Source organism: Chanodichthys erythropterus, chromosome 15 (assembly GCF_024489055.1).
Source record: "Chanodichthys erythropterus isolate Z2021 chromosome 15, ASM2448905v1, whole genome shotgun sequence".
Taxonomy (NCBI): domain Eukaryota; kingdom Metazoa; phylum Chordata; class Actinopteri; order Cypriniformes; family Xenocyprididae; genus Chanodichthys; species Chanodichthys erythropterus.
This window is the reverse complement of record NC_090235.1, coordinates 17,103,491-17,130,957: the sequence shown is the minus strand read 5'-3', so window position 1 is coordinate 17,130,957 and position 27,467 is coordinate 17,103,491. Positions and strand designations below refer to the sequence as shown.

The 27,467-nt window shown below is 34.5% G+C and overlaps 1 protein-coding gene across 2 annotated transcripts in view; it reads right to left on the bottom strand.

Annotated features, from left to right (window-relative positions):
- angpt1 (angiopoietin 1) overlaps positions 1-27,467 on the bottom strand; it is an 84,656-nt gene that overhangs the window by 9,857 nt on the left and 47,332 nt on the right. For both annotated transcript variants that reach the window (XM_067411662.1, XM_067411664.1), the window contains exons 5-7: positions 24,913-25,040; positions 23,054-23,155; positions 16,144-16,310 (exon numbers count right to left, since the gene is read on the bottom strand). In XM_067411662.1, coding sequence (XP_067267763.1) covers positions 16,144-16,310; positions 23,054-23,155; positions 24,913-25,040 — 397 coding nt within the window. The remainder of the gene's footprint in view (positions 1-16,143; positions 16,311-23,053; positions 23,156-24,912; positions 25,041-27,467) is intronic.

Genomic DNA, 27,467 nt, shown 5'->3' with positions numbered 1-27,467 from the left:
TATAGCCATTTTTAAACAATAGTAGAGTTAAATAAAACTATCCAGCACGTTGGTCAAACATTTAACCCAACTGCTGGGTTAAAACAGCCCAATTGCTGGAATAAAACAACCCAATCCCTGGGTTAAAACCTGAGTTAAAACAACCCAATTACTGGGTTAAATTAATCCAACCAATGGGTTAAAACCTGGGGTAAAACAACCCAATCACTGGGTTAAAACCTTGGTTAACACAACCCAATTGCTGGGTTAAAATAACCCAACTGCCGGGTTAAAACAACCCAATTGCTGGATTAAAACAACCCAATCACTGGGTTAAAACAACCCAAACAACGGGTTAAAACCTGGGGTAAAACAACCCAATCCCTGGGTTAAAAGCGGAGTTAAAACAACCCAATCTCTGGGTTAAAACAACCCAATTACTGGGTTAAAACAACCTTATTTGCTGGGTTAAAACAACCCAACCAACGGGTTAATATCTGGGGTAAAACAACCCAATCGCTGGGTTAAAACCTTGGTTATCACAACCCAATCGCTGGGTTAAAATAACCCAACCGGCGGGTTAAAATAACCCAACTGCCGGGTTAAAATAACCCAACCGGCGGGTTAAAATAACCCAACCGGCGGGTTAAAATAACCCAACTGCCGGGTTAAAATAACCCAATCACAGGATTAAACCCTGGGTAAAAACAACTCAGGTTTTAATAGTTTGGGGTTGGTAAGACTTTTCAGTGTTTTTAAAAGAAATCTCTTCTTCTCAACAAAGCCGCATTTATTTGATCAAAAATACAGTAAAAATTGTGAAATATTATTACAATTTAAAATAAGTTTTTCCCTTGTGAATATATAGTAAAGTGTAATTTATTCCATTGATCAAAGCTGAATTTTCAGCATCATTACTCCAGTCTTCAGTGTCACATGATCCTCCAGAAATCATTATAATATGCTGATTTGATGCTAATTTCAGATGATTATCAATGTTGAAATCTGTTTAATATTTTTATGGAAACTGTGATACTTTTTTTCAGGATTGTTTGATGAATAGAAAGTTAAAAAAATCCATTTATTTGAAACGGAAATTACTGTCACTTTTGATCAATTTAATTTCTACAGTGTTGCTCTCTGTTTGTATTGTATCACCACAGCTTCAAGCGGGCCGACTGAAAGTGTCTGAGTTCACAGAAGAGCAGCAGACTTGTGTGTCCCACTAATGTCACGCTCTGACCTCTGCTTCAGTCTGAACTCAAACATCTGCAGCCAACAGGACACAGTTCATCTAGCCTTCTTCTCACCAGCCTTAATGAACTTTTGCTGAATCAGTCCAAGCCTTACTTGGAAAAGCTGTGATGAAAACCGAGAATGGAATGAGATTTATTTGGTGTTTCACAACAGCAGCCCAGGGGAAGCGTTCTGGTGTCTGGTCATTTTATTTTCCTAATATGAAATGATGGCAGTTTGGTAACGTTCCTCGCCGGATGATGTTTATGCAGAGTAGAAGAGGATGTATGGATGTTTTCCTTGTTGAAATCTAATGATGAAATCATGAACATGCTCCACAAACCTGAACTGTTGTTCAGCAACACAGACTAAAAGAGTTGAAACGCACAGGCTTTCTTATTTTTGTTTTGCTTTTCATTACAAATATCTAAACAATTCTTAAATCAAGATTAGTTTACTTGAGGAGCAAAATGAATTAAGAACCGGTTTAACAGAAACTAAACATATATAATTAATAAAAACTTAGACTTAAAAAAAAAAAAAAAACTTGTCAAAATTAAATTAGTTACTAAATGAGTTACTAAAACTTTAACAATAATTTGCATGAAAACAGAAAATATACAAATAAAAAGTAAATTAATATAAACTATAATAGCATCACAATGATACTAAAATAACACTGATTAAACTATGAATTCATGTTTTCTCTGGACAAAAATCATCAAAATGAAGTGAATTTGTGCTTAAAACAAGAACAAATATCTGCCAACAGGGTTAAAAAAAATAAACTTCATTCAAAGGAAAAATAAGATTATTTTTTCTGACTCCACTGACAGATATTTATTCTTGTTTTAAGCACAAACTCACTTCATTTTCCAGATTTTTTTTATCAAAAAAAAAAAAAAAAAAGACTTAAAGGGGTCATGGCATGAGAAATCAAATCTGTCTTGATATTTTGACATACAAGAACAAACATCCTACAAGTCTCACAGCTTAAAACGTCCTCCTCATCATAAACAAAGATTTTATTTAATCAAGATCGAAAAAATGGCTTGTTTGGATATTGCAGGATCTGTGACGTCACACTGGCAAATACATTTGCATATGCCCACCTCCAGAGCAAGACATCGACCAATAGTTATACATCATCACACCACAGGCCCCGCCCACTGGCATTCAGTCGCTTAACAGCTGACATTTGTGAGCATCGCGTCATGTTCGTAGCGTTTTGTAAACGAGGCACAGTGTAAAAGAGAAACTTGACAGAGTTTAATGGACACCAGCCTGGTCTCATTGTTAATACGTAACGTTCAAAGACACAAAACGTACATTTTGGTACGTTTAGAAAGGTGCTAAAACGTACAATATTGACATAATTATGGCACTAAAACGTAAAAACACTTACGTTTTTACAACGAAAAAAATTCTGTTGTGCTTTGGTGTATCTTCTGGTTGTATTGTAAGTCACCGCATAGGAAAAAAAAAAAAATCACACAGCGAACAAACTAAATATTACAAAATTACGGAAGAGGATTAGGGCCAAGCAATAATAAAAAAATAAAACCATCTTGAGATTAAAGTTGTTAAATTTCGAGAAAAAACTCATTCAATTTCAAGAAAAAAGTCGAGATAAAATGTTGAGAATAAACTCGTTAAATTACAAGAAAAAACTCGTTAAATTTCGAGAAAAAAGTCGAGATTAAATGTTGAGAATAAAGTCATTAAATTACGAGAAAAAAGTCGTTAAATTTCGAGAAAAAAAGTCGTTAAATTTCGAGAAAAAAGTCATTAAATTACGAGAAAAAACATGTTAAATTTCAAGAAAAAAGTCGTTAAATTTCAAGAAAAAAGTCGAGATAAAATGTTGAGGATAAAGTCATTAAATTACGAGAAAAAAAGTCGTTAAATTTCGAGAAAAAAGTCGTTAAATTTCGAGAAAAAAGTCGAGCTAAAATGTTGAGAATAAAGTCATTAAATTACGAGAAAAAAATTGTTATATTTTGAGAAAAAAGTCATTAAATTATGAGAAAAAAGTCATTCAATTACGAGAAAAAACTTGTTAAATTTCAAGAAAAAGTCGTTAAATTTCAAGAAAAAAGTCGAGATAAAATGTTGAGAATAAACTCATTAAATTACGAGAAAAAAGTCAAATTTCGAGAAAAAAGTCGAGATTAAATGTTGAAAATAAAGTCATTAAATTACGAGAAAAAAGTCGTTAAGATTATGAGAACTCATTAAATTTCAAGAAAAAAGTCAAGATAAAATGTTGAGAATAAACTCGTTAAATTACGAGAAAAAAGTCATAAAATTTCAAGAAAAAAAGTCGTTAAATTTCGAGAAAAGTCGTTAAATTTCAAGAAAAAAGTCGAGATAAAATGTTGAGAATAAAGTCATTAAATTACGAGAAAAAACGTGTTAAATTTCAAGAAAAAAGTAGTTAAATTTCAAGAAAAAAGTCGAGATAAAATGTTGAGAATAAAGTCATTAAATTACGAGAAAAAAAGTCGTTAAATTTCGAGAAAAAATTTGTTAAATTTCGAGAAAAAAGTCGAGATAAAATGTTGAGAATAAAGTCATTAAATTACGAGAAAAAACTTGTTATATTTCGAGAAAAAAGTCGTTAAATTTCAAGAAAAAAAGTCGAGATTAAATGTTGAAAAGTCATTAAATTACGAGAAAAAAGTAGTTAAATTTCAAGAAAAAAAGTCGAGATTAATGTTGAAAAGTCATTAAATTACGAGAAAAAAGTTATTAAATTTTGAGGAAAAAAAGTGTTAAATTTTGAGAAAAAAGTCGTTAGATTATGAGAACAAACTCATTAAATTTCAAGAAAAAAGTCAAGATAAAATGTTGAGAATAAACTCGTTAAATTACGAGAAAAAAGTCATAAAATTTCAAGAAAAAAAGTCGTTAAATTTCGAGAAAAAAGTCGAGATAAAATGTTGAGAATAAAGTCATTAAATTACGAGAAAAAATATGTTAAATTTTGAGAAAAAGTCGTTAAATTTCAAGAAAAAAGTCGAGATAAAATGTTGAGAATAAAGTCATTAAATTACGAGAAAAAACATGTTAAATTTCAAGAAAAAAGTCGTTAAATTTCAAGAAAAAAGTCGATAAAATGTTGAGGATAAAGTCATTAAATTACGCGAAAAAACATGTTAAATTTCAAGAAAAAAGTCGATAAAATTTTGAGGATAAAATTAAATTACGCGAAAAAAAGTCGTTAAATTTCGAGAAAAAAGTCGTTAAATTTCAAGAAAAAAGTCGAGATAAAATGTTGAGAATAAAGTCATTAAATTACGAGAAAAAATGTGTTATATTTTGAGAAAAAAGGTTGTTAAATTTCGAGAAAAAAGTAGTTAAATTTCAAGAAAAAAAGTCGAGACAAAATGTTGAGAATAAAGTCATTAAATTACGAGAAAAAAGTCATTAAATTATGAGAACAAATTTGTAATTTAACGAGTTTATTCTCAACATTTTATTTCGACTTTTTTCTCGAAATTTAACAACTTTAATCTCAAGATGGTTTTATTTTTTCATTATTGCTTGGCCCTAATTCTCTTCCGTACAAAATGGTTAAACATTTACAGAAATTTTATTCATAAGGTTTCAAATTGTAGTCTTGTTTAACATTATGTAATCCTCCGAAATGAGCAGCACAAGTCACGAACAGAAATGTTATTTCATGTTACATAGATGAGTAAACTGCTTTCAATAAATTTGACTAAAAACATCATTAAATCATTAAAGCCACAATTTTAATATTAATACATGGGAATTCATATACATTCACACTTTACGTTACATGATTTACGTTTTTTTGTGTTAATACGCAAGTATTTTTACGTTTTAGTGCTATAAATACGTCAATGTTGTACGTTTTTGTGTGGCTGAACCACAATTTACGTCAAAATACACACGTTTTCTCACGAGATCATGTTGTGGACACAAATGCTTTGCCTGTACATGACGGTTTTATATGGATAATGGATAATGCCTATGCAGTGACGTCAGCCAATCATAAGAGTGGGTGTTTATTGACGAGCTGCACCTTAAAAACGGATCATTTCAGACAGAGGCTCAGAATGAGGGTTGAAAAAATACTGAGGAAGAACAAACACAGTCCTGAGTGCCATAGGGGTCCATGTGTCCCGGCCTCCTTTGATCAAAGAATTCCTTGCCAAAGACTGAAAATAAAAAGCCTTATATATCGCTTCCTCTCGGCGGCTGTGGGATGTCAAAACTCATCACGTAAGCACAGTGTGATAAGCAAGCGTGAGGCCCACCATGATCGTACGCATTAAATCCGTCACGTCCCATCGGAAACATTCAACAATCCTGCAGCGGCGGTATTTCTTTAATTTGGTAATGTGACTGCTTCTGGAAACATAATAAAGTTACACTTCCTCTGTATTTCTCTCTTGTTTTTCAGTACAAATATCTAACTCTTAAATCAGGATGCATTTACTGGAGAAGCAAAAAGATTGTTTTCTGGAAAATGGAAAAGTTCATTTTCATCTCGCAGGTGACTTTGACAATTGCTCTATTTTACTGTTACTGTTTTTTGACCTCATTTAGAAACAACATTGAGCAAATCATGTTCAAAAGTTGGCTGTCAATAAAGGAGATCTTTGAAATGCGTCTGTGTGTCGTTTTGCTGACAGCACTCTGGAAGAGCGCGGTGATATTGATAGTACACACTTTTAATGTTTCAGCAGAGAGTTCACAGCCGACAGCGTGTTTGTGCCAAGACCTCCATACAAAATTCACACCAGACACACCAGAAGAGATCTTTGCAAAATCTGTGGATTTCAAACTTGGCTGGACAAAGAGATATTAAATCAAGATCATTTCATCTGCTTCAAGAACAAACATATACAGCGCCAATTACAGGGTTAGTTCACCCCAAAATGAAAATAATGTCATTAATTACTCTCCCTCATGACGTTCCACACCTGTAAGACCTTCGTTCATCTTCGGAACACAAATTAAGATATTTTTGATGAAATCCGTTGGCTCAGTGAGGCCTGCATTCACAGCATTTCCTCTCTCAAGATCCATTAATGTACTAAAAACATATTTAAATCAGTTCATGTGAGTACAGTGGTTCAATATTAATATTATAAAGTGACATGAATATTTTTGGTGCTCAAAAAAAAAAACTAAATAGCGACTTATATATTGATGGCCGATTTCAAAACACTGCTTCAGGAAGATTCGGAGCGTTATGAATCTTTTGTGTCGAATCATGATTTGGAGCGTCAAAGTCACGTGATTTCAGCAGTTTGACACGTGATCCGAATCACGATTCGACACAAAAGATCCATAACGCTCCGAAGCTTCCTGAAGCAGTGTTTTGAAATCGGCCATCACTATATAAGTCGTTATTTAGTTTTTTTTGGCGCACCAAAAATATTCTTGTCACTTTATAATATTAATATTGAACCACTGTACTCACATGAACTGATTTAAAAATGTTTTTAGTACATTAATGGATCTTGCAGGCCATCGGATTTCATCAAAAATATCTTAATTTGTGTTCTGAAGATGAACGAAGGTCTTACGGGTGTGGAACGACATGAGGGTGAGGAATAAATGACATTGTTTTCATTTTGGGGTGAACTAACCCTTTAAGTGTTTTGAAACACACATTAACCTCATTGCAATAAATAAATGAATAACACATTAAACAACAGAAAACAAAACATAAAAAGCATTAAAAAAAACCCAAAACGTTTTTGTTTTCATCCCCTCACTGGATTTGACCAAAACACATTGAGAATTAGTTCTTCTATTTTAAAACGCAGTCAAGGACACTGTGAGCAGTAAACCATTTCAATATTGAAGCTCCAGTGAGTATTTTTTGGCTGTTCGCCTTCTTTAAAAATGAGTTTCTTTGCCCTGAGTTACTCTGCACCTCATTCTCTCTCCTAAATTAAAGCTTAAAGCATATTTTATTCCAAACACCCACACAAACACACACTCATGCTAAGAAGATCAGCAGAGCTGGAGCATGTTTTGGAGGCCCGGTCCCCACTTTTTAACTAGGTTAACCAGCAAGACTTAATGAATCAGTTCCACTGGTAAACACTGTGGCTCTCTGGCACAAACCAGCCTGGACTGAGCTGGTCCTCTCAGCAGGGATTCACACACTCCACTCCATCAATATACAAAGCAGCCGTGTAAACACAGGCGGAGTCTGGGAGTCTGTCAGTGTTGTGGGCATTGGCTCTGGGTCAGTGGCGTCCGGCCCAGGAATATGAACAAGACTGACCCCCGGCATGACCCCATCCCACAGGGAAAACAAGGCTGTGGCAGCACTGACCTACACTCTTAGAAGAAACAGTTCAGTTGGTCTTTATTTCGATAGTCCACTTTAGACATTCTACTAACTGTAATGTCGCTGTCAAAACATTTATCTCCATATTTTTAAATAAATCATTACTATCGGTAACATCTCTCTGTGGGTTGTGCAAATATGTACCCAATAAATCAGCTCGTGACTAAACCTCGTAACTCCATTGGATCCTCAAACTGTCAGTCAAACCTCATAACTCCGCCCCTCTGCAATGCAAGAAGAACCATAGAGTTCTAAATAGAACCCCAAACTGTCAATCAAATCTCATAACTCCGCCCCTCTGCAATGCAAGAAGAGTTCTAAATAGAACCCCACGGAACATTTTGTATCCTTGTGTAGTTTCACCCAAGAAAACAAAACACTGCGCTCTCCCGAATTCCAGCTCACATAAAACATTATCAGATATGATAAAAAAATCGAATTCATTTTGAATTATGGTCAAATATCATTTTTCAGCTTCTCTTTAATGGAGTATCTGGATAAAATACTTCTGCTCGGCTGCAGATTGGCAATGTAATTTATGATCACATTCAATATAGTGATGTAGAGCGCTGAATAGGTGCCAAACTAACATTACCAGTGCTGATCTTTAGAAGCAATTACGCTCAAGATCCATTTAGCTGATTGTTACACTCGCTGAAATGAAGGAGCTTCAGGATTCATAAGCAGTGTAAACACGACTGTAATAAGAGCTGGTGTTTATCAGCAGCATCTCACAATCGTCAGGAAATTAAACACACAATATAAGTGGTGTAATGGATATTTTTCCTCATTTCTCATGTCACTTTTCTCTCTTCCTGAACTTGCCTTTTCAACATTAATTATGTATTTATTTATTATGTTTTTAAGCATGGAAGTGGCTTGTTTTTTTCCTGCCTCCAGATATTATAAACCTACTTATATAAAATTGGTCAGATAAACATGAACATATGCATCTTTGTGTATATGTGCTATATATATTTCCTTCACCTTTATGTATATCATATTTTCTAGTGAGTGTAGTGTCACAGTCATTGATCATTTTCACATTCGCTGTCATGGTCTGTGTATTCAGTGCTCCTGAAAACTGTTGTAGTTTCCATTGCACAAGCCTAAAAAGTGTATATCGGGCAGAGCTGTGGTCAGTTAGCGCCACCGAGGCGTATAGCATTACCCTGAGATAGCTGTTGATAACTAGACCTGAGGTTTACCAGAAGAATGCACAAGACCTGGAAAAAATATATATAGTTGGAAAGATTGTTTTTTTTCCATGCCAAAGTCAGATTTTCATCTTGTTTGAGTGTTTACACTAGAGTATATCTCAAAATACACTTGATTTGTTTGCTGAAATATTCTTGACTTAACTTCATATTGTAGTACAAAGGTTAAACACACACACACACACACACACACACACACACACACACACACACACACACACACACACACACACACACACACACATATATATATAGAAGTGTGCATATTAACATTATCAGAATAATATATAAAAAGTGACTAAGGAATAAAAATGATCTCAGTTTAACCGTTACATTAGAGATTTACTATTGAAATGATTAAAGTGTCAAGTCTAATAAACATTTGTAATGTCACTGTCTAATAATGCTGACTGATTTGTTGGATCACACCTCTCACTCCCCTCACAAACCCACAATTATTGCCTCGGACCTTTGCACAAACTTGGTTACATGAAGAAAAAAAGACATCGTCATTATCTGAAATTTATTGTGCTGAGCATGGTATACTTTCAGCCAAGTGCTCTTTGTTCACTTCAACCTTTACCCTGTGTGTAGTTTGGAAATCATTAGGACCAAAGAAAGGTAATAAACTTGACAGTTTCTCCTATTCGTGATTTAGGCTTTGGGATTACGCTCCACTATTTCTGTGAGCAATTACTGCTGTTCTAATACCGACTCTTTTAGCTTTAAATTTAGGCAAATGCCTAAAAAGTGGCTGGCAAATATTTCCTGACTGGAAAGTCTCCACACTGTTTCTGAAAAATAGAAATGCTTGTGCGTTGTAATATGTTAAGCTTTAAATTATCCTTTGTGGATTCATGCACACGCTTGCGGAATTTTAAAGTGATTTTATGTGCCATGTCTGCACTATGTGTGTGTGCATATGCATATTGTACAGTATGTGTGTGTGAATTAAGCACAACTGGATCCTGATATGCTGGTGAACCCGCCAAGCTACTTAAATAAAATTTACTCGCCCTCATGTCATTCCAAACATGATTTCTTTCTTCTGTGGAACACAAAATAAGTCTCACACTGCATTCAAAATGGCATAGTACATACAGCAATTAGATTGAAACTTGCTTTTTGAGTGTAAAAAAAAATTCTATTTAGTATAAATGTAATCCGGATGTACTACATTGGCCATGTTGCCATCATCATGTGACCTACTAGTGTCAGTAGGCTATTTTTTGAATACTATGTATTCTGACAACATGTTACGATCATCAGCTGGAGTGCCTTTAATTGCAAAATGACGTAAGATACTAAGTCTTGGTTCCTGAAAAATAAAATATCAAAAATAATTGTTTTTTACATATACTTTAATTTAACATCCCAGTGTTTGGGTAGTTTTTGTGTTACACAGATCCTGGGTCAGACGTAATAACCCAGCATTTGGGTAGTTTTTGTGTTACACAGATCCTGGGTCAGACTTAACAACCCATTGTTTCGGTAGTTTTTGTGTTACACAGATCCTGGGTCACACGTAACAACCCAGTGTTTGGGTAGTTTTAGTATTACACAGATCCTGGGTCAGACATAACAACCCAGTGTTTGGGTAGTTTTAGTATTACACAGATCCTGGGTCAGACATAACAACCCATTGTTTGGGTAGTTTTAGTATTACACAGATCCTGGGTCAGACATAACAACCCATTGTTTGGGTAGTTTTAGTATTACACAGATCCTGGGTCAGACATAACAACCCAGTGTTTGGGTAGTTTTAGTATTACACAGATCCTGGGCCAGACATAACAACCCATTGTTTGGGTAGTTTTAGTATTACACAGATCTTGGGTCAGACATAACAACCCATTGTTTGGGTAGTTTTTGTGTTACCCAGCTACTGGGTCAGACGTAACAACCCAGCGTTTGGGTAGTTTTTGTGTTACACAGATCCTGGGTCAGACGTAATAACTCAGCGTTTGGGTAGTTTTTGTGTTACACAGATCCTGGGTCAGACGTAACAACCCAGCGTTTGGGTAGTTTTTGTGTTACACAGATCCTGGGTCAGACGTAACAACCAAGCGTTTGGGTAGTTTTTGTGTTACACAGATCCTGGGTCAGACGTAACAACCCAGCGTTTGGGTAGATTTTGTATTACACAGATCCTGGGTCAGATGTAACAACCCAGCGTTTGGGTAGTTTTTGTGTTACACAGATCCTGGGTCAGACGTAACAACCAAGCGTTTGGGTAGATTTTGTGTTACACAGATCCTGGGTCAGACGTAACAACCCAGCGTTTGGGTAGTTTTTGTGTTACACAGATCCTGGGTCAGACGTAACAACCAAGCGTTTGGGTAGTTTTTGTGTTACACAGATCCTGGGTCAGACGTAACAACCCAGCGTTTGGGTAGTTTTTGTGTTACACAGATCCTGGGTCAGACGTAACAACCCAGCGTTTGGGTAGATTTTGTGTTACACAGATCCTGGGTCAGACGTAACAACCCAGCGTTTGGGTAGTTTTTGTGTTACACAGATCCTGGGTCGGACCTAACAACCCAGCGTTTGGGTAGTTTTTGTGTTACACAGATCCTGGGTCAGACGTAACAACCCAGCGTTTGGGTAGATTTTGTGTTACACAGATCCTGGGTCGGACGTAACAACCCAGCGTTTGGGTAGTTTTTGTGTTACACAGATCCTGGGTCAGACGTAACAACCCAGAGTTTGGGTAGATTTTGTGTTACACAGATCCTGGGTCAGACGTAACAACCCAGCGTTTGGGTAGATTTTGTGTTACACAGATCCTGGGTCGGACGTAACAACCCAGCGTTTGGGTAGTTTTTGTGTTACACAGATCCTGGGTCAGACGTAACAACCCAGCGTTTGGGTAGATTTTGTGTTACACAGATCCTGGGTCAGACGTAACAACCCAGCGTTTGGGTAGTTTTTGTGTTACACAGATCCTGGGTCGGACGTAACAACCCAGCGTTTGGGTAGTTTTTGTGTTACACAGATCCTGGGTCAGACGTAACAACCCAGCGTTTGGGTAGTTTTTGTGTTACACAGATCCTGGGTCGGACGTAACAACCCAGCGTTTGGGTAGTTTTTGTGTTACACAGATCCTGGGTCAGATGTAACAACCAAGCGTTTGGGTAGATTTTGTGTTACACAGATCCTGGGTCAGACGTAACAACCCAGCGTTTGGGTAGCTTTTGTGTTACACAGATCCTGGGTTGGACGTAACAACCCAGCGTTTGGGTAGTTTTTGTGTTACACAGATCCTGGGTCAGACGTAACAACCCAGCGTTTGGGTAGATTTTGTGTTACACAGATCCTGGGTCGGACGTAACAACCCAGCGTTTGGGTAGTTTTTGTGTTACACAGATTCTGGGTCAGACGTAACAACCCAGCGTTTGGGTAGATTTTGTGTTACACAGATCCTGGGTCGGACGTAACAACCCAGCGTTTGGGTAGTTTTTGTGTTACACAGATTCTGGGTCGGACGTAACAACCCAGCGTTTGGGTAGATTTTGTGTTACACAGATCCTGGGTCAGACGTAACAACCCAGTGTTTGGGTAGTTTTTGTTACACAGATCCTGGGTCAGACATAACAACCCAGCGTTTGGGTAGATTTTGTGTTACACAGATCCTGGGTCAGACGTAACAACCCAGCGTTTGGGTAGTTTTTGTGTTACACAGATCCTGGGTCAGACGTAACAACCCAGCGTTTGGGTAGTTTTTGTGTTACACAGATCCTGGGTCAGACGTAACAACCCAGAATTTGGGTAGTTTTTGTGTTACACAGATCCTGGGTCGGACGTAACAACCCAGCGTTTGGGTAGTTTTTGTGTTACACAGATCCTGGGTCAGACGTAACAACCCAGCGTTTGGGTAGATTTTGTGTTACACAGATCCTGGGTCGGACGTAACAACCCAGCGTTTGGGTAGTTTTTGTGTTACACAGATCCTGGGTCAGACGTAACAACCCAGAGTTTGGGTAGATTTTGTGTTACACAGATCCTGGGTCAGACGTAACAACCCAGCGTTTGGGTAGTTTTTGTGTTACACAGATCCTGGGTCAGACGTAACAACCCAGCGTTTGGGTAGATTTTGTGTTACACAGATCCTGGGTCAGACGTAACAACCCAGCGTTTGGGTAGTTTTTGTGTTACACAGATCCTGGGTCAGACGTAACAACCCAGCGTTTGGGTAGTTTTTGTGTTACACAGATCCTGGGTCAGACGTAACAACCCAGCGTTTGGGTAGTTTTTGTGTTACACAGATCCTGGGTCGGACGTAACAACCCAGCGTTTGGGTAGTTTTTGTGTTACACAGATCCTGGGTCAGACGTAACAACCCAGCGTTTGGGTAGATTTTGTGTTACACAGATCCTGGGTCGGACGTAACAACCCAGCGTTTGGGTAGTTTTTGTGTTACACAGATCCTGGGTCAGACGTAACAACCCAGCGTTTGGGTAGATTTTGTGTTACACAGATCCTGGGTCGGACGTAACAACCCAGCGTTTGGGTAGTTTTTGTGTTACACAGATCCTGGGTCAGACGTAACAACCCAGCGTTTGGGTAGATTTTGTGTTACACAGATCCTGGGTCAGACGTAACAACCCAGCGTTTGGGTAGTTTTTGTGTTACACAGATCCTGGGTCAGACGTAACAACCCAGCGTTTGGGTAGTTTTTGTGTTACACAGATCCTGGGTCAGACGTAACAACCCAGCGTTTGGGTAGATTTTGTGTTACACAGATCCTGGGTCAGATGTAACAACCAAGCGTTTGGGTAGATTTTGTGTTACACAGATCCTGGGTCAGACGTAACAACCCAGCGTTTGGGTAGTTGTTGTGTTACACAGATCCTGGGTCAGACATAACAACGCAGCGTTTGGGTAGATTTTGTGTTACACAGATCCTGGGTCAGACGTAACAACCCAGCGTTTGGGTAGTTTTTGTGTTACACAGATCCTGGGTCAGACGTAACAACCCAGCGTTTGGGTAGTTTTTGTGTTACACAGATCCTGGGTCAGACGTAACAACCCAGCGTTTGGGTAGATTTTGTGTTACACAGATCCTGGGTCAGACGTAACAACCCAGCGTTTGGGTAGTTTTTGTGTTACACAGATCCTGGGTCAGACGTAACAACCCAGCGTTTGGGTAGATTTTGTGTTACACAGATCCTGGGTCAGACGTAACAACCCAGCGTTTGGGTAGATTTTGTGTTACACAGATCCTGGGTCAGACGTAACAACCCAGCGTTTGGGTAGTTTTTGTGTTACACAGATCCTGGGTCAGACGTAACAACCCAGCGTTTGGGTAGTTTTTGTGTTACACAGATCCTGGGTCAGACGTAACAACCCAGTGTTTGGGTAGTTTTTGTGTTACACAGATCCTGGGTCAGACATAACAACCCAGCGTTTGGGTAGTTTTTGTGTTACACAGATCCTGGGTCAGACGTAACAACCCAGCGTTTGGGTAGTTTTTGTGTTACACAGATCCTGGGTCAGACGTAACAACCCAGAGTTTGGGTAGTTTTTGTGTTACACAGATCCTGGGTCAGACGTAACAACCCAGCGTTTGGGTAGTTTTTGTGTTACACAGATCCTGGGTCAGACGTAACAACCCAGTGTTTGTGGGGCAGTTCCCCCGCTGAATGCGAGCCATCTCCTGCATGAGATCCAGCGCCATTACGGTGGAAACAGGACAACAGAAACTGGTCCATTACACTTGAATTACTTCTAAATGTTTAATTTTTTCCTCTAATATTTGTTAAATGAGCTGGTTGTGTGGAGTATTTAAAAAAAAAAATGTTTAGAATGTTCATTTTTGGGTCAACTAGCCTGTAACTAATGTAACCTACCTTCCTCTTCCTTAGAGAGTCTATGTCTGCCTAAACCAGAACACAAACCACAAAAAAAAAAAAAAAAAAAAAAAAAAAAAATCAGGCTGTAAACATTTTGCTGTCACTGGTGGGATTTAAAAACACCCGTACTAGATAGGCATATCTTCATAGTGCATCTACACGTTGTGCTTTTTATAGACACAAAGTAAAAAGGTTGTCAGGTTGGAATCTAAAGGTCTAATCTGAATTTCCAGAAGTAGCAACCTCTTGCACACTTTGTGTTTGGCCAAAGAAAGGGGTTGTATTCTCAAGAGGCAGTGAGTGATTACCATAGCATAACAGTTCAAGAGAACAAATCTATTTTTAGAGATGAGAATGCTGATTAGATTCCTGAAACTCTTCACCAGCACAGGCCACTACGGGCCGGCCAAGTGTGCAGGACTCCACGGACCGCCGGCCTGCTGAGATGCACAGATCTGAAGCGTTTGTAGGTGAACACCTGCCTGTGGCTGAGATACAAAGACTGCTTGTACTCTTTTTCTTCTCTTTTTTTTTTTTTTTGTATAGAAATTTAAGTGGTTAACAGGGCTGAAAAAGGGTGAGCGTTTGGCGTGACGCGTAACCTTATTTCAACCCCAGATGGAGCAAATAGCTTGATTCCTCCCCATAGTTTCATCCATAAAAAGCATTAATAGATCCCACAGAGAGTGAAACTATGAATGAACGCATGAATTTGAGGAATAACAACACTTTTGTCTCATATCTCATCTGTGATGTTCCCACAATCAAATATTAGACTTAGACTTCCAAATCAGCATATTAGAAGGATCACGTGACACTGAAGACTGGAGTAATGATGCTGAAAATTCAGCTTTGATCACAGGAATAAATTACACTTTACTATATATTCACATAGAAAACAGCTATTTTAAATTGTAAAAATATTTCACAATAGGGTCATTCTGTGTCAAATCAAGCAAAGTTTAGAAACTTCCCTGACTCACATTTTTTATTTTAATATTTTTTTCTGAAGAAATATAAACATAAATAGTGATGAAAGACAAAATATTAAATGTCACAGATTCATATTTACTGCGTAATCCACCATTTTGTAGAGGAGGGTCAAAATGACAATTTTCACCTGAGATTTAGAGCCATTTTACAGGGGTGAAAAGATGGCAGCATCATTATTTTATTTTTACACAGAGAGTGGTAAGTCTATATGTAAAATATGTTAACTTTAGCAATCTTTGTTTCATTATATGCCAACGGTGACAGTTCAAAAATGGGAAAAAAGCACTTCTTGTATTTTTTGCATCAAGTTTGCATGCCTGTAACTCAAGAAGAATTTAAGATATCTTAATATCCTTTTACATTCTGGCTCTTTACAAACTTTTCTTTTGGTATTTTCATTTTAAAGGCCCCCGTTGGTTCAATCCCAGAGATATGGAGACCTTAATGCGGCTCAAGAGGAATATCATACGTTATACATATATATAATTAAAATAATGCATTCAAAATAATGAAGAGCAGAAAGTACCTGTAATTGTGTTTTTCACTGTCGATGTGGAAACTGTCATACTGAGAGAAGGCCTGGTGTCCGTCCCAGTCGGTCAGCTCCACACGGAGGGCAAACTGCCTCTGATTGGTCAGAATGTGCACAAACTCGTTTCCCAGCCAGTGCTCGGCCGACACGCTCCCAAAGCCCTAGAAGAGAGGGTGGACTCCGGGTCAGTTTAACTATCGACTCAGGTCACGGGAGGCCTTGGATGAGGCAGTGGGAAAGAAAATCCCATCCAAAATATTTCAAGCCTAATAGAATCAACACAGGGAATGGAATTCCACAATTCATCATTTTCTGGAGATAATAATTACAGATTTCCAGAACATTTGACACACGAGAGTATCAATAACCACTGAGCCTAAATGTTAAATGGCTGCATCAGATCTGGGAAGACTGTGAGAAAATACTCTACATTATGACATGACATTTACATTACTAAGTTATGATTTTTTGTGTGTAATGCCAATGAAAAATGCAGAACTGTGTATATAGTATATAATTAAACACAGTGCATGACTTGAGTCGAGATGAGAAGCAGTATGTTGTCTTGTGTAATTTCTATGCACATAAACACACAGAGTAAAAAAATCATTTAACAGTCATTTTTTTGCTTCCAAAAGATATTTTGGACGAGTTTCCATGTGTGTAATGGATCCATTTAGCTCCAAACAGCTGGAGAAAGGCTTCTGAAACATGTCATAATGCAGTGCAGGTGCTGACAGTAATAATTACAGTGCAGTGTAACAGAAACATTTCCAAGTATGAATACAAATCTGTAATGAGTAACATCTGTAATTAGCTTTCTCTGCATTCCTCCCTGCTGCAGCCAAACGAACACATTCACAATGAAGGCAGTGGACGGATTTTAACATGTGCATCCCATCACGTATTATTTAATCCCGAATGCTACAAATTCTGGTCTGAACGTGTTTCTCCCCATTTGATTTTTTGACATAAATGTGCTCTAATAAAAAAAATAAATAAATAAAGGATAAATAGATAAATAAATAAGGATGAATAAATAAGCATAAAAAAATAAAACAGATAAACAAGCAAACAAACAAACAAATAAATACATTTCCAATGAGGGAAATAGAAATCATGAGTGCTGGTTGGATTTCATTTGATTATTTACCTCTGTATGGTACGAATTTTCCCAGATGATTTTTTTATTTTATTTTTATCTTCTTTTTTTTCCTTCTTTTTCTTTTTTTTTTTTTTTACATAAATTAGCTCTAATAACTATAATAATAAAAATAAAACAAGATAAATACACTAATAAAAGGATAAAGAAATAAAAAAAGGAAACAATTAAAAAACAAACAAACAAATTAATGAATCTAATTAATTAAATGACAAAGAAATCACGAGTGCTGGATGGATGGATGATGATGGATGGATAAATGGATGAATGATGGATGGATGGATGATAAATTGATGGATAAATGGATGAATGGATGATGGATGAATGGGTGAATGGATGGATGGATGGATGGATGGATGGATGGATAAAGGATGGATGTATGATGGATGGATAAATGGATGGATTGATGGATGGATACAGGATGGATGGATGATGGATAAATGGATGAATAAATGGATGAATGGATGGATGGATGGATGAATGGATGGATGATGATTGGATGATGGATGAATAAATGGATGAATGGATGGATGGATGGATGAATGGATGGATGATGATTGGATGATGGATGAATAAATGGATGAATGGATGGATGAATGGATAAATGGATGATGGATGGATAAAGGATTGATGGATGATGGATGGATGGATGGATGGATGGATGGATGAATGGATGGATGGATGGATGGATGGATGGATGAATGGATGGATGGATTATGGATGAATGAATGGATGATGGATGGATGGATGAATGGATGGATGGATGGATGGATAAATGGATGATGGATGGATAAAGGATGGATGGATGGATGATGGATGGATGGATGGATGGATGAATGGATGGATGGATGGATGATGGATGAATGGATAAATGGATGATGGATGGATAAATGAATGGATGATGGATGGATGGATGTATGAATGGATGGATGGATGGACGGATGGATAAATGGATAAATGGATGATGGATGGATAAAGGATGGATGGATTGATGATGGATGGATAAAGGATGGATGGATGGATGAATGGATGGATGGATGATGGATGGATGGATAAATGGATGGATGGATGGATGGATGATGGATGAATGGATAAATGGATGGATGGATGGATGGATGGATGGATGGATGGATGGATGGATGAATGGATAAATGGATAGATGGATGGATAAATGGATGAATAAATGGATTGATGGATGGATGGATGATGATGGATGGATAAATGGATAAATGGATGATGATGGATCAGTATTTTTCCTGAAGTCTCTCTGATGAAACACTCATCATGTCTTTTCCATAAAACATTTCTGTGTTCATTTATGCCTGAAAAGAGGAAATACAAATCATAAGTGGGTTATTATTGCAAATATGCAATTGTGTTACGTTCAGCACTTCCAAATAAATGAATGAATGTGACAAAACTGATGTTAGTATCTGTGAAAGCATTAGAGCCGATCCAGTTCAGAGCTTCCATATGGAAACAATGGAACATATTTCCACTGCGGTCGAGCAGCGTCATACGGCAACATCAATATCTCTGTAAAACTGTCCTGATGTAGAAGAAACAGGGAATGTATTTAATGGAGCAATTTCAGCAGAGGTTTCCCTGACAGGAGAGTGGAAAAACAAGGTCATGTGGCTCAAAAACGACGGAAATCAATGAAAAAATGAAAGAAAATATGTTGTCTATACCATATCACAAGGTTACATAATTCAACAATCTACAGCAGTGTCCAAAAGACACGTCCAGAGGGGATATCTGTGTTTAATGACCATACAAGTTCAATTAAATTAAACCATTAAAATGTGTGGAAAATATTTTATATATTTTTTTTAAAAAAACATAATCAGTTATTAATATTTCTCGTTTTTCTTCTCAGTTCTCTTGTTTTTGCAAGTGTTCATAATTTCTTTGCATGACAGCCTGGATAAAAAAAAAAAAAAATTGCTTTTATTTTTATATTTTTCCTGTTAATATTAGTTTGATTTTTAGTCATTCGGTTATGTGCTTGTCAAGTTAACATTTAGGTTTAATTTATTTTTTATTTCAGTTTTAGGTTTACTTTTAGTTATTTTAGTTTTTATTTATTTCCAGTTAAAAATTTTAGTACTATAAATAATATATAAATATAAAAATAAAATAAAATAAAATAAAATAAAATAAAATGAATATGAATATAAAATAAAAATAAAAATAAAAATAAAAATAAAATAAAATAAAATAAAATAAAATAAAATAAAATGAAAATGAATATAAATATAAAATAAAAATACAATTATTTATTTTAGTTTTTATTTATTTCCATTTAATAATTTTAGTACTATATAAATAAAATATTAATATAAAATAAAAATTTAAAAAATAAAATAAAACAAAATAAAATAAAATGCATTAAAATAAATGCAGCTAAGGTTGTGATTATGTGCTATATATATAAAATATGAATAAAAAATAAACAATAAAATAAATAAAAAAAAAAAAAATGAATATAAATATAAAATAAAAATACAATTAGTTATTTTAGTTTTTTTATTTATTTCCAGTTAATAATTATAGTACTATATAAATAACATGTTTACAAACAAAACAAAACAAAACAAAATAAATGCAGTTAAGGTTGATTACCTTCACTTAAATAAAAAAAGAAAAGAAAGAAAAAAAGCCGTAAACCAATGCAAATACATATAAAAATGTATTTATTTAAAATTCATATTATATTTAATTTCATCTTAATTTCCATTAACAGACATGCTTTTACTAGTTTTGTAGTTTTAGTTAACGATAGTAACCACAGTTTATGTGCAACTAAGATGAAGTTTTCTATGATGCGACTCATATTGCATTACAGCCTCTCATTAACTTCTGGCTCATGGGATCAGATGATTGATGAGCAGTAAATATGAGACACTGTGAGGATCTACCCTCCACAAACCTGCCGGGTTTCCCCGCGGAAGCGATCGTCCCTGAGAAGCTTTCCCGTCACGAGAGCGTTTCACACGCATCAGTATGTGAACATCATGAGTAATGCAGAGGAACAGTTGATCCTGGGGCGTGTGGTTTAGAGCACAACATCGCTGTCTCTGCTATGAATCATTCCCGTAACGGCCATTCAAAGCCTCTCCTGAAGTCGGATTAACACTGCCAAAACCAGAACAATTGTTTCCATAGTCTAAATATCTGATTCCATTCTGATGAAGGGTTTCTCCCATCCTCCTTTGGGAAACTGTTTGGGGAAAGAGAAATAGAAGTGTTGATGGAGCTGGGAGTGATTGGCTGCAACGGATTCTCCAACGAGGAGAGGCGAATTATTCCAATACTTCATTTGATCCAAACCAGGGAATGAGGAAATACAAATAAAGCTTTAGCTTTTTTTTTTTAAATTAGATTCACTGCTGAATTTATGGCTCTATAACCTCAAACTGGTCCAGGTCAAAGACTTATGAAAAACATGCTGTAATTCATCTCATCCGATATTAAAAGAAGACGAGCGCCATCAGTCAACATGTGTTATTTTGACGGAAGGGGAATTTATTCTCTCTGTTCGTCTTTTATTTGCTTGAGCGCTGAACATGTTCTTAACCCAGTACAGTCAAACACTGATGGATGTTGTGATCTTTCTGTCCTAAATTTGATCTTTGGAATAAACATTTTTGAGCTTTAAAGTTTCTGGCAAATCCAGCGTCAGCTTCAGTTCTCAGTATAGAGTTGCAAATTTAATTTTCATTATGTTTATGTTCTGTTTGTTAGCTATCAGGACGTTCTGGAGGTCATTTATAACAGGCTGAATGACCACAGCGGTGCTGTTATTGATAACTAAAACTATATTAAAAATCAGTTTTGTTAACTGAAATAAAACTGAAATAAAATAACATTGATATATTAGATGAAGTTGTCAAGACAACATTTTCAAGTTTTTAGTTTTAAAATGACTCAAATTTAATTAAAATTGATTAAATTTGACAAAAGCACATAAAATTACTAAAAACATATAAATAAAATAAAAATAAAAATGCAGCAAAGGGTGTGATTACTTTCACTTCTTTTTAAAAATAAAATATAAAAGCATTTAAACAAATGCAAAACAAATAAATACATAAATACGTACATAAAATGCATCTAAGGTTTTGAAAACTTTCACTTCTATTTAAAATAAATTATAAAATTAGTAAAATAAATGCAAATTACACAAAAACAAAGAAATAAATAAATAAATAAAATGCAACTAAGTTTGTGATTACTCTCATTTCTATTTAAAACAAAATATAAAAGCAGTAAAATTAATAAATAAAATGAAATAAATAATAAAATAAATAAAAATAAAATAAAATTCAAAATAAAATAAAATAAAATTCAGCTAAGGGTGTGATGACTTTCACTTCTATTTAAAATAAATTATAAAATTAGCAAAATAATTGCAAATTAAATAAATAAATAAATAAATAAAGTGCAACTAAGTTTATGATTATTTTCACTTCTATTTAAAATAAATTAGAAACAGTAAAATTAATAAATAAATGAAAAATAAAATAAAATAAAATAAAATTCAGCTAAGGTTGTAATTACTTAAAATTATAATAAAATTAAATTAAATAAATAAATAAATAAATAAAATAAAATATAAAAGCAGTAGAACAAATGCAAATTAAACAAACAAATAAATAAATAAAATGCAACTAAGTTTATGATTATTTTCACTTCTATTTAAAATAAATTAGAAAAACAGTAAAATTAATAAATAAATGAAATAAAAAATAAAATAAAATAAAATTCAGCTAAGGTTGTAATTACTTGAAATTATAATAAAATTAAATTAAATAAATTAATTAATTAAAATAAAATATAAAAGCAGTAGAACAAATGCAAATTAAACAAACAAATAAATAAATAAAATGCAACTAAGTTTATTATTATTTTCACTTCTATTTAAAATAAATTAGAAAAACAGTAAAATTAATAAATAAATGAAATAAAATAAAATAATAAAATGCAGCTAAGGTTGTGATTACATTTAATTTGATTTAAAATAAAATATAAAAGCAGTAAAACAAATGCAAATTAAACAACAAACAAACAAACAAACAAACAAACAAATAAATAAAATGCAGCAATTACTTTCACTTCTATAAAAAAAATAATAAAATGAAATGAAATTTTAAATTCAATTCAAATGAATATGCAGCAGGTTTGTTTCAATCCATGTTTGGGTCAAACTTAAACATCGGGTTTAAAAATTATATTTCAAAATTTAAACCAACGGTTGGGTTTGTCCATATTTGACCCAAACGTGTTGAAACAATCCAGCATGTTTTAGAGAGTATGGTTCTGATTACTTTCACTTCCATTTAAAATAAAATTAAAAAGCAGTAAAACGAATGCACATAAATCTGTAGATGAACGGCTGTACGCAGGGTGTGTGATTGACTGCGTAAACTACACAGCTGTAAACTAATGAACGAGTTCAGGCGATGGAAAGGAATACTGCATCATGTCTGAAAGTTGGTTTCAAAGCCAGCACTGACGTCCCACTTTACCTTCGTGGAGTTTATAATGCTAATGTTTCCCACTGACTGTAACAATGACTGCATTTCTAATGCAAACTATCATCCTCGAGGAGAGGGAGAATCCCGTCATCTGTTTCCTGCTGCTGCCATGGTTACGGAGTTAATCAGAGACAGATGAACACATACTGAGATGAAGATCATGTCCACCAGAGGTCAGTGAGAAGATCCTGGCAGTACGTACCGTTTTATATTCCTTCCATGTTCTCTGGAAGTCCACGCTGCCGTCTTCTCGTCTTTGGATGACGGTCCAGCCTCCGCCCGCAGTCTCCATGTTGCAGTACACCTGTTCAGAGACAGACACACACATCAGACACACACACGTGTGTAAGGACGGAAATACCACAAGCCATTTATCTTGACCTTATGGATCCGCATGTTCTTATAACAACACCAGATATCCCCATTAGCTCAGAGACTTCTCCAAACAGTGATTAGCGGAGAGATTGAGCAGCAGGTCTGAGATCAGAGCACAGTCTCCTCACACACACACACAGCTGAACACACACAGACCAACCTGGCTGCAATTAAAGCAGTATCACCGGCTGGAGCAACACTGAAACCAGATATTCAGGGGCACATTTATACATTCACAGACGCAGCCTTTTCACACACTGGAAAAGATGGAAAAATGTGCACTTCTACCTCACCTGACCCTTACGCACGTCCTGATGTTGCGGAGTTAGGTGCGTTCCTGAGTCAACATATTTTGTTGATCCTGGAACAACATTCTAGTCTGAAAATTTAGTCTTAACCCTATTCCTACCCCTAAACCTAACCCTACACATAAGTTATCCCAAAAATCAGAGGGAAATGATAGATGAACCACACTGATGTAGACGGACCAATTCATGATTTTAAGCGTAAACGTGACATCATCTGTAAACTTGTCTCTCAAATCTGATTGGTTGATTTGAATGTTGTTCCAGAATCAACACAAATGTTGAACCAGAAACATGTTGAACTCGGCAATATCAGGTTATGATGGTGGATTATTCCTCTCTGTTATATATAGAGAAGAAACTCTCAATGTGAATCAGAAACTGGCTATAGGTCTGTTCTGATAGCAGGAAAATAATGCTAGATAAAAATAATAATACAAAAATTAGTCAAATAATACAAAAAATACAAAATAAAAAAGCAGAATGCAAAACGCAAAAATAATAAAATAAAATAAAAACAATTAGAAACTAAATAAATTTAGTTAAATTGTAATGCAGGTGACGTTATCATTTCACTTCTATTTAAAATAAAATAAAAAAGGAGTAAAACAAATGCACAATGCAAATAATAAAATAAAATAATAAACTAAACTAAACTAAACTAAACTAAACTAAAATAAAATAAAATAATAAAATAAAATAAATAAAATAAAATAAAATAAAATAAAATAAAATAAAATAAAATAAAATGCAGCCAAGGTTGTGATTAAGTTCACTTAAAACATTATTAACAACATTATTGAAAAAAAAAGAGGTAAAAAAAATGCAAAATGCAAAATTAAATTAAAGTAAAGTAAAGTAAAGTAAAGTAAAGTAAAGTAAAGTAAAGTAAAGTAAATTAAAAATAAAATAAAATAAAATAAAATAAAATAAAATAATAAAATAAAAAAATAAAATAAAAAAATAAAATAAAATAAAATTAAATAAAATTAAATTAAAATAATAAAATAAAATAAAATAAAATAAAAAATGCAGCTAAGGTTGTGATTACCTTCACTTCTATTTAAAATTAAAAAAAAGTAAAACAAATACAAAATGCAAATAAATAAATAAAATGCAGCACAAGGTTGTGATTACATTCACTTATATTTAAAATAAAATAGCAGTAAAAAAAATGCAAATTAAATATATAGAATTCTTTACTGTGTGATCCGATGTGCAATTTTGTGATTTTTGTGATACATGACTTTTTTATGACATTTAACATTATGACATTTTATGACGACTCAAACAGAGCCACGACGTCTTCTTGTATTACTAGCAAAGGTTTATGACATTATTGTTTTTTCCAGCATAGCTGATGTGAAAACAGAATTCCTACCTTCCTCGTCTCCTGTGGGCTGATGTTGATGGTGTAAACTCCATTTTTCTGGAAACCCGCTTGATAGAGGTCGGCACAGTCCCGAAACTTCCTCTCCTCGTCAGCTTGTTTTGTGCTGTTTGGCACCACTAAATACACACAGAAAACCATGTTAGACACAAACGAGCAGAGAAATAATAAATCCAGCTGTTTATATTGGTACACACTCATCAGAAAGCGTCTGTGGATCTGCAGTGAACAAACAAAACACTTTCCACTCGCTCTCTCGCTCAGCATGAACCTCGTATTCACTGAACAGAACATGACAAACACGTCACTTCCATTCCAGCAAGACAGCCATATGCAGACTAATGATGTTTGAACAAACTCCTCAAAAGCTGCAGGTGACAGATACTCATGAAAAAATTTACATCAACCTCCGTGAATTTAATAAAAGAGGGTTTAAGAGGGAATGTTCTGGATCTGGACCAGAAGAAACACTCACACACACACACACACACACACACACATATATATAAGACTTCAGATGCTAAGGCCTCTAAGTGCCATCTGGAATTTTCTTCTAAAATGACTATTTTTTATCAAGCTCGAACATAAACATATACATAGAGTTGTGATTACATTCACTTCGATTTAAAATAAAATAAAAAGACATAAAACAAATGAAAAATGCAAATAAATAAATAAATAAAAATCAAATCAAATCAAAATAACAAAATAAAATAAAATGTAGCCAAGGTTGTGATTACATTCACTTCTAAAAAAAAAAAGGGAAAAAAGTTGTGAAACAAATGCAAAATAAAATAAAATAATAATAAAAAAAAATAATAAAATAAAATAAAATAAAATAAAATAAAATAAAATAAAATAAAATAAAATAAAATAAAATAAAACAAAATAATGTAACCAAGGTTGTGATTACATTCACTTCTAAAAAAAAGGGAAAAAAGTTGCGAAACAAATGCAAAATAAAATAAAATAAAATAAAATAAATAAAATAAAATAAAATAAAATAAAATTAAATTAAAATAAAATAAAATAATGTAGCCAAGGTTGTGATTACATTCACTTCAAAAAAAGGGGAAAAAGTTGTGAAACAAATGCAAAATGCAAATAATAAAATAAAATGATAAAACAATGAAAATAATAAAATAAAATAATAATAAAATTAAATAAAATTAAATTAAATGAAATATTTTTATTGTTTTTGAAAGAAGTCTCTTCTGCTCATCAAGCCTTCATTTATTTGATTAAAAATACAGAAAAAAAAATTATATTAATATTACCAATTTTCTATTTTAATATACTTTAAAATGTAATTTATTCCTGTGATCAAAGCCGAATTTTCAGCATCATTACTCCAGTCTTTAGTGTTACATGATCCTTCAGAAATCATTCTGATATGATGATTTACGATTAATGTTGGAAACAGTAATACTTTGTCAGGATTCATTGAAGAATAAAAGGTTAAAAAGAACAGCATTTTTTCAAAACAGAAATCTTTTCTAACAATATAAACTTTTTATCAATTTAACACATCCTTACTGAATAAAAGTATTAATTTCTTCCAATAAAGAGGTTATAAAAAATAAAAAGCAGTATGACTGTTTCCAACATTGACAATAAATCATCATATTAGAATGATTTCTGAAGGATCATGTGACACTAAAGACTGGAGTAACGATGCTGAAAATTCAGCTTTGATCACAGGAATAAATTACTTTGTCAAATATATTTAAATAGTACACAGTTATTTTAATTTGTAATAATATTTCACATTTTTACTGTATTTTTCTCTATTTTTAATCAAATAAATGCAGGCTTGATGAGCAGAAGAGACTTCTTTCAAAACAGTAAAAACAGTAATGCGTCCAAACCTTTCCAAACTATATATATATATATATATATATATATATATATATATATATATATATATATATATATATATATATATATAGAAGAGGCTTATTTATGAATGAATAATTGTGATTGACAACGAGTATTTATTTCTTCAGCTTCTGTCATGGAGGGATGTGTATAAAACTGTCCGGATCTAATATCTGTTTCATCCTACAAACCCATTCAAACAACTGGAAATATGTAAGCACAGCAGAAAATATTAATGTTGTAAAATATTGTACGCTGTGGAATAAGTTTTCAAAAACAAACACTCTCAGTCTTCCTGAGTTAATGGAATTGGCGAATTCAAAATATTGTATCAGTTTTCATGCAATATTTCAAATCTGGTCAGAATTATTTAGAGATTAAAAAGTCCAGCAAGTTCTCTGGTGCGTTATCAGCATCATCTCCTTCCAGTGACTGACGTTCTTCCGAGTGTGAAAGTGTTTTAATCAAAGTGCTGATCTCTCCGACAGCTGCGTCTCTTTCCATCTGCAGACAATTACACCGCCGATATTTTGAAACCAAGCAAGAGTCTGCGGACAAAATACTACAAGCTATAAATTTCAAGTTCCTGTTATAACAAGTGGTTTATATTTACCCACCGTGTCCCAGTTATAGAAGGAAATTCCTTCCGATTCCCCTCTGCTTTTTTC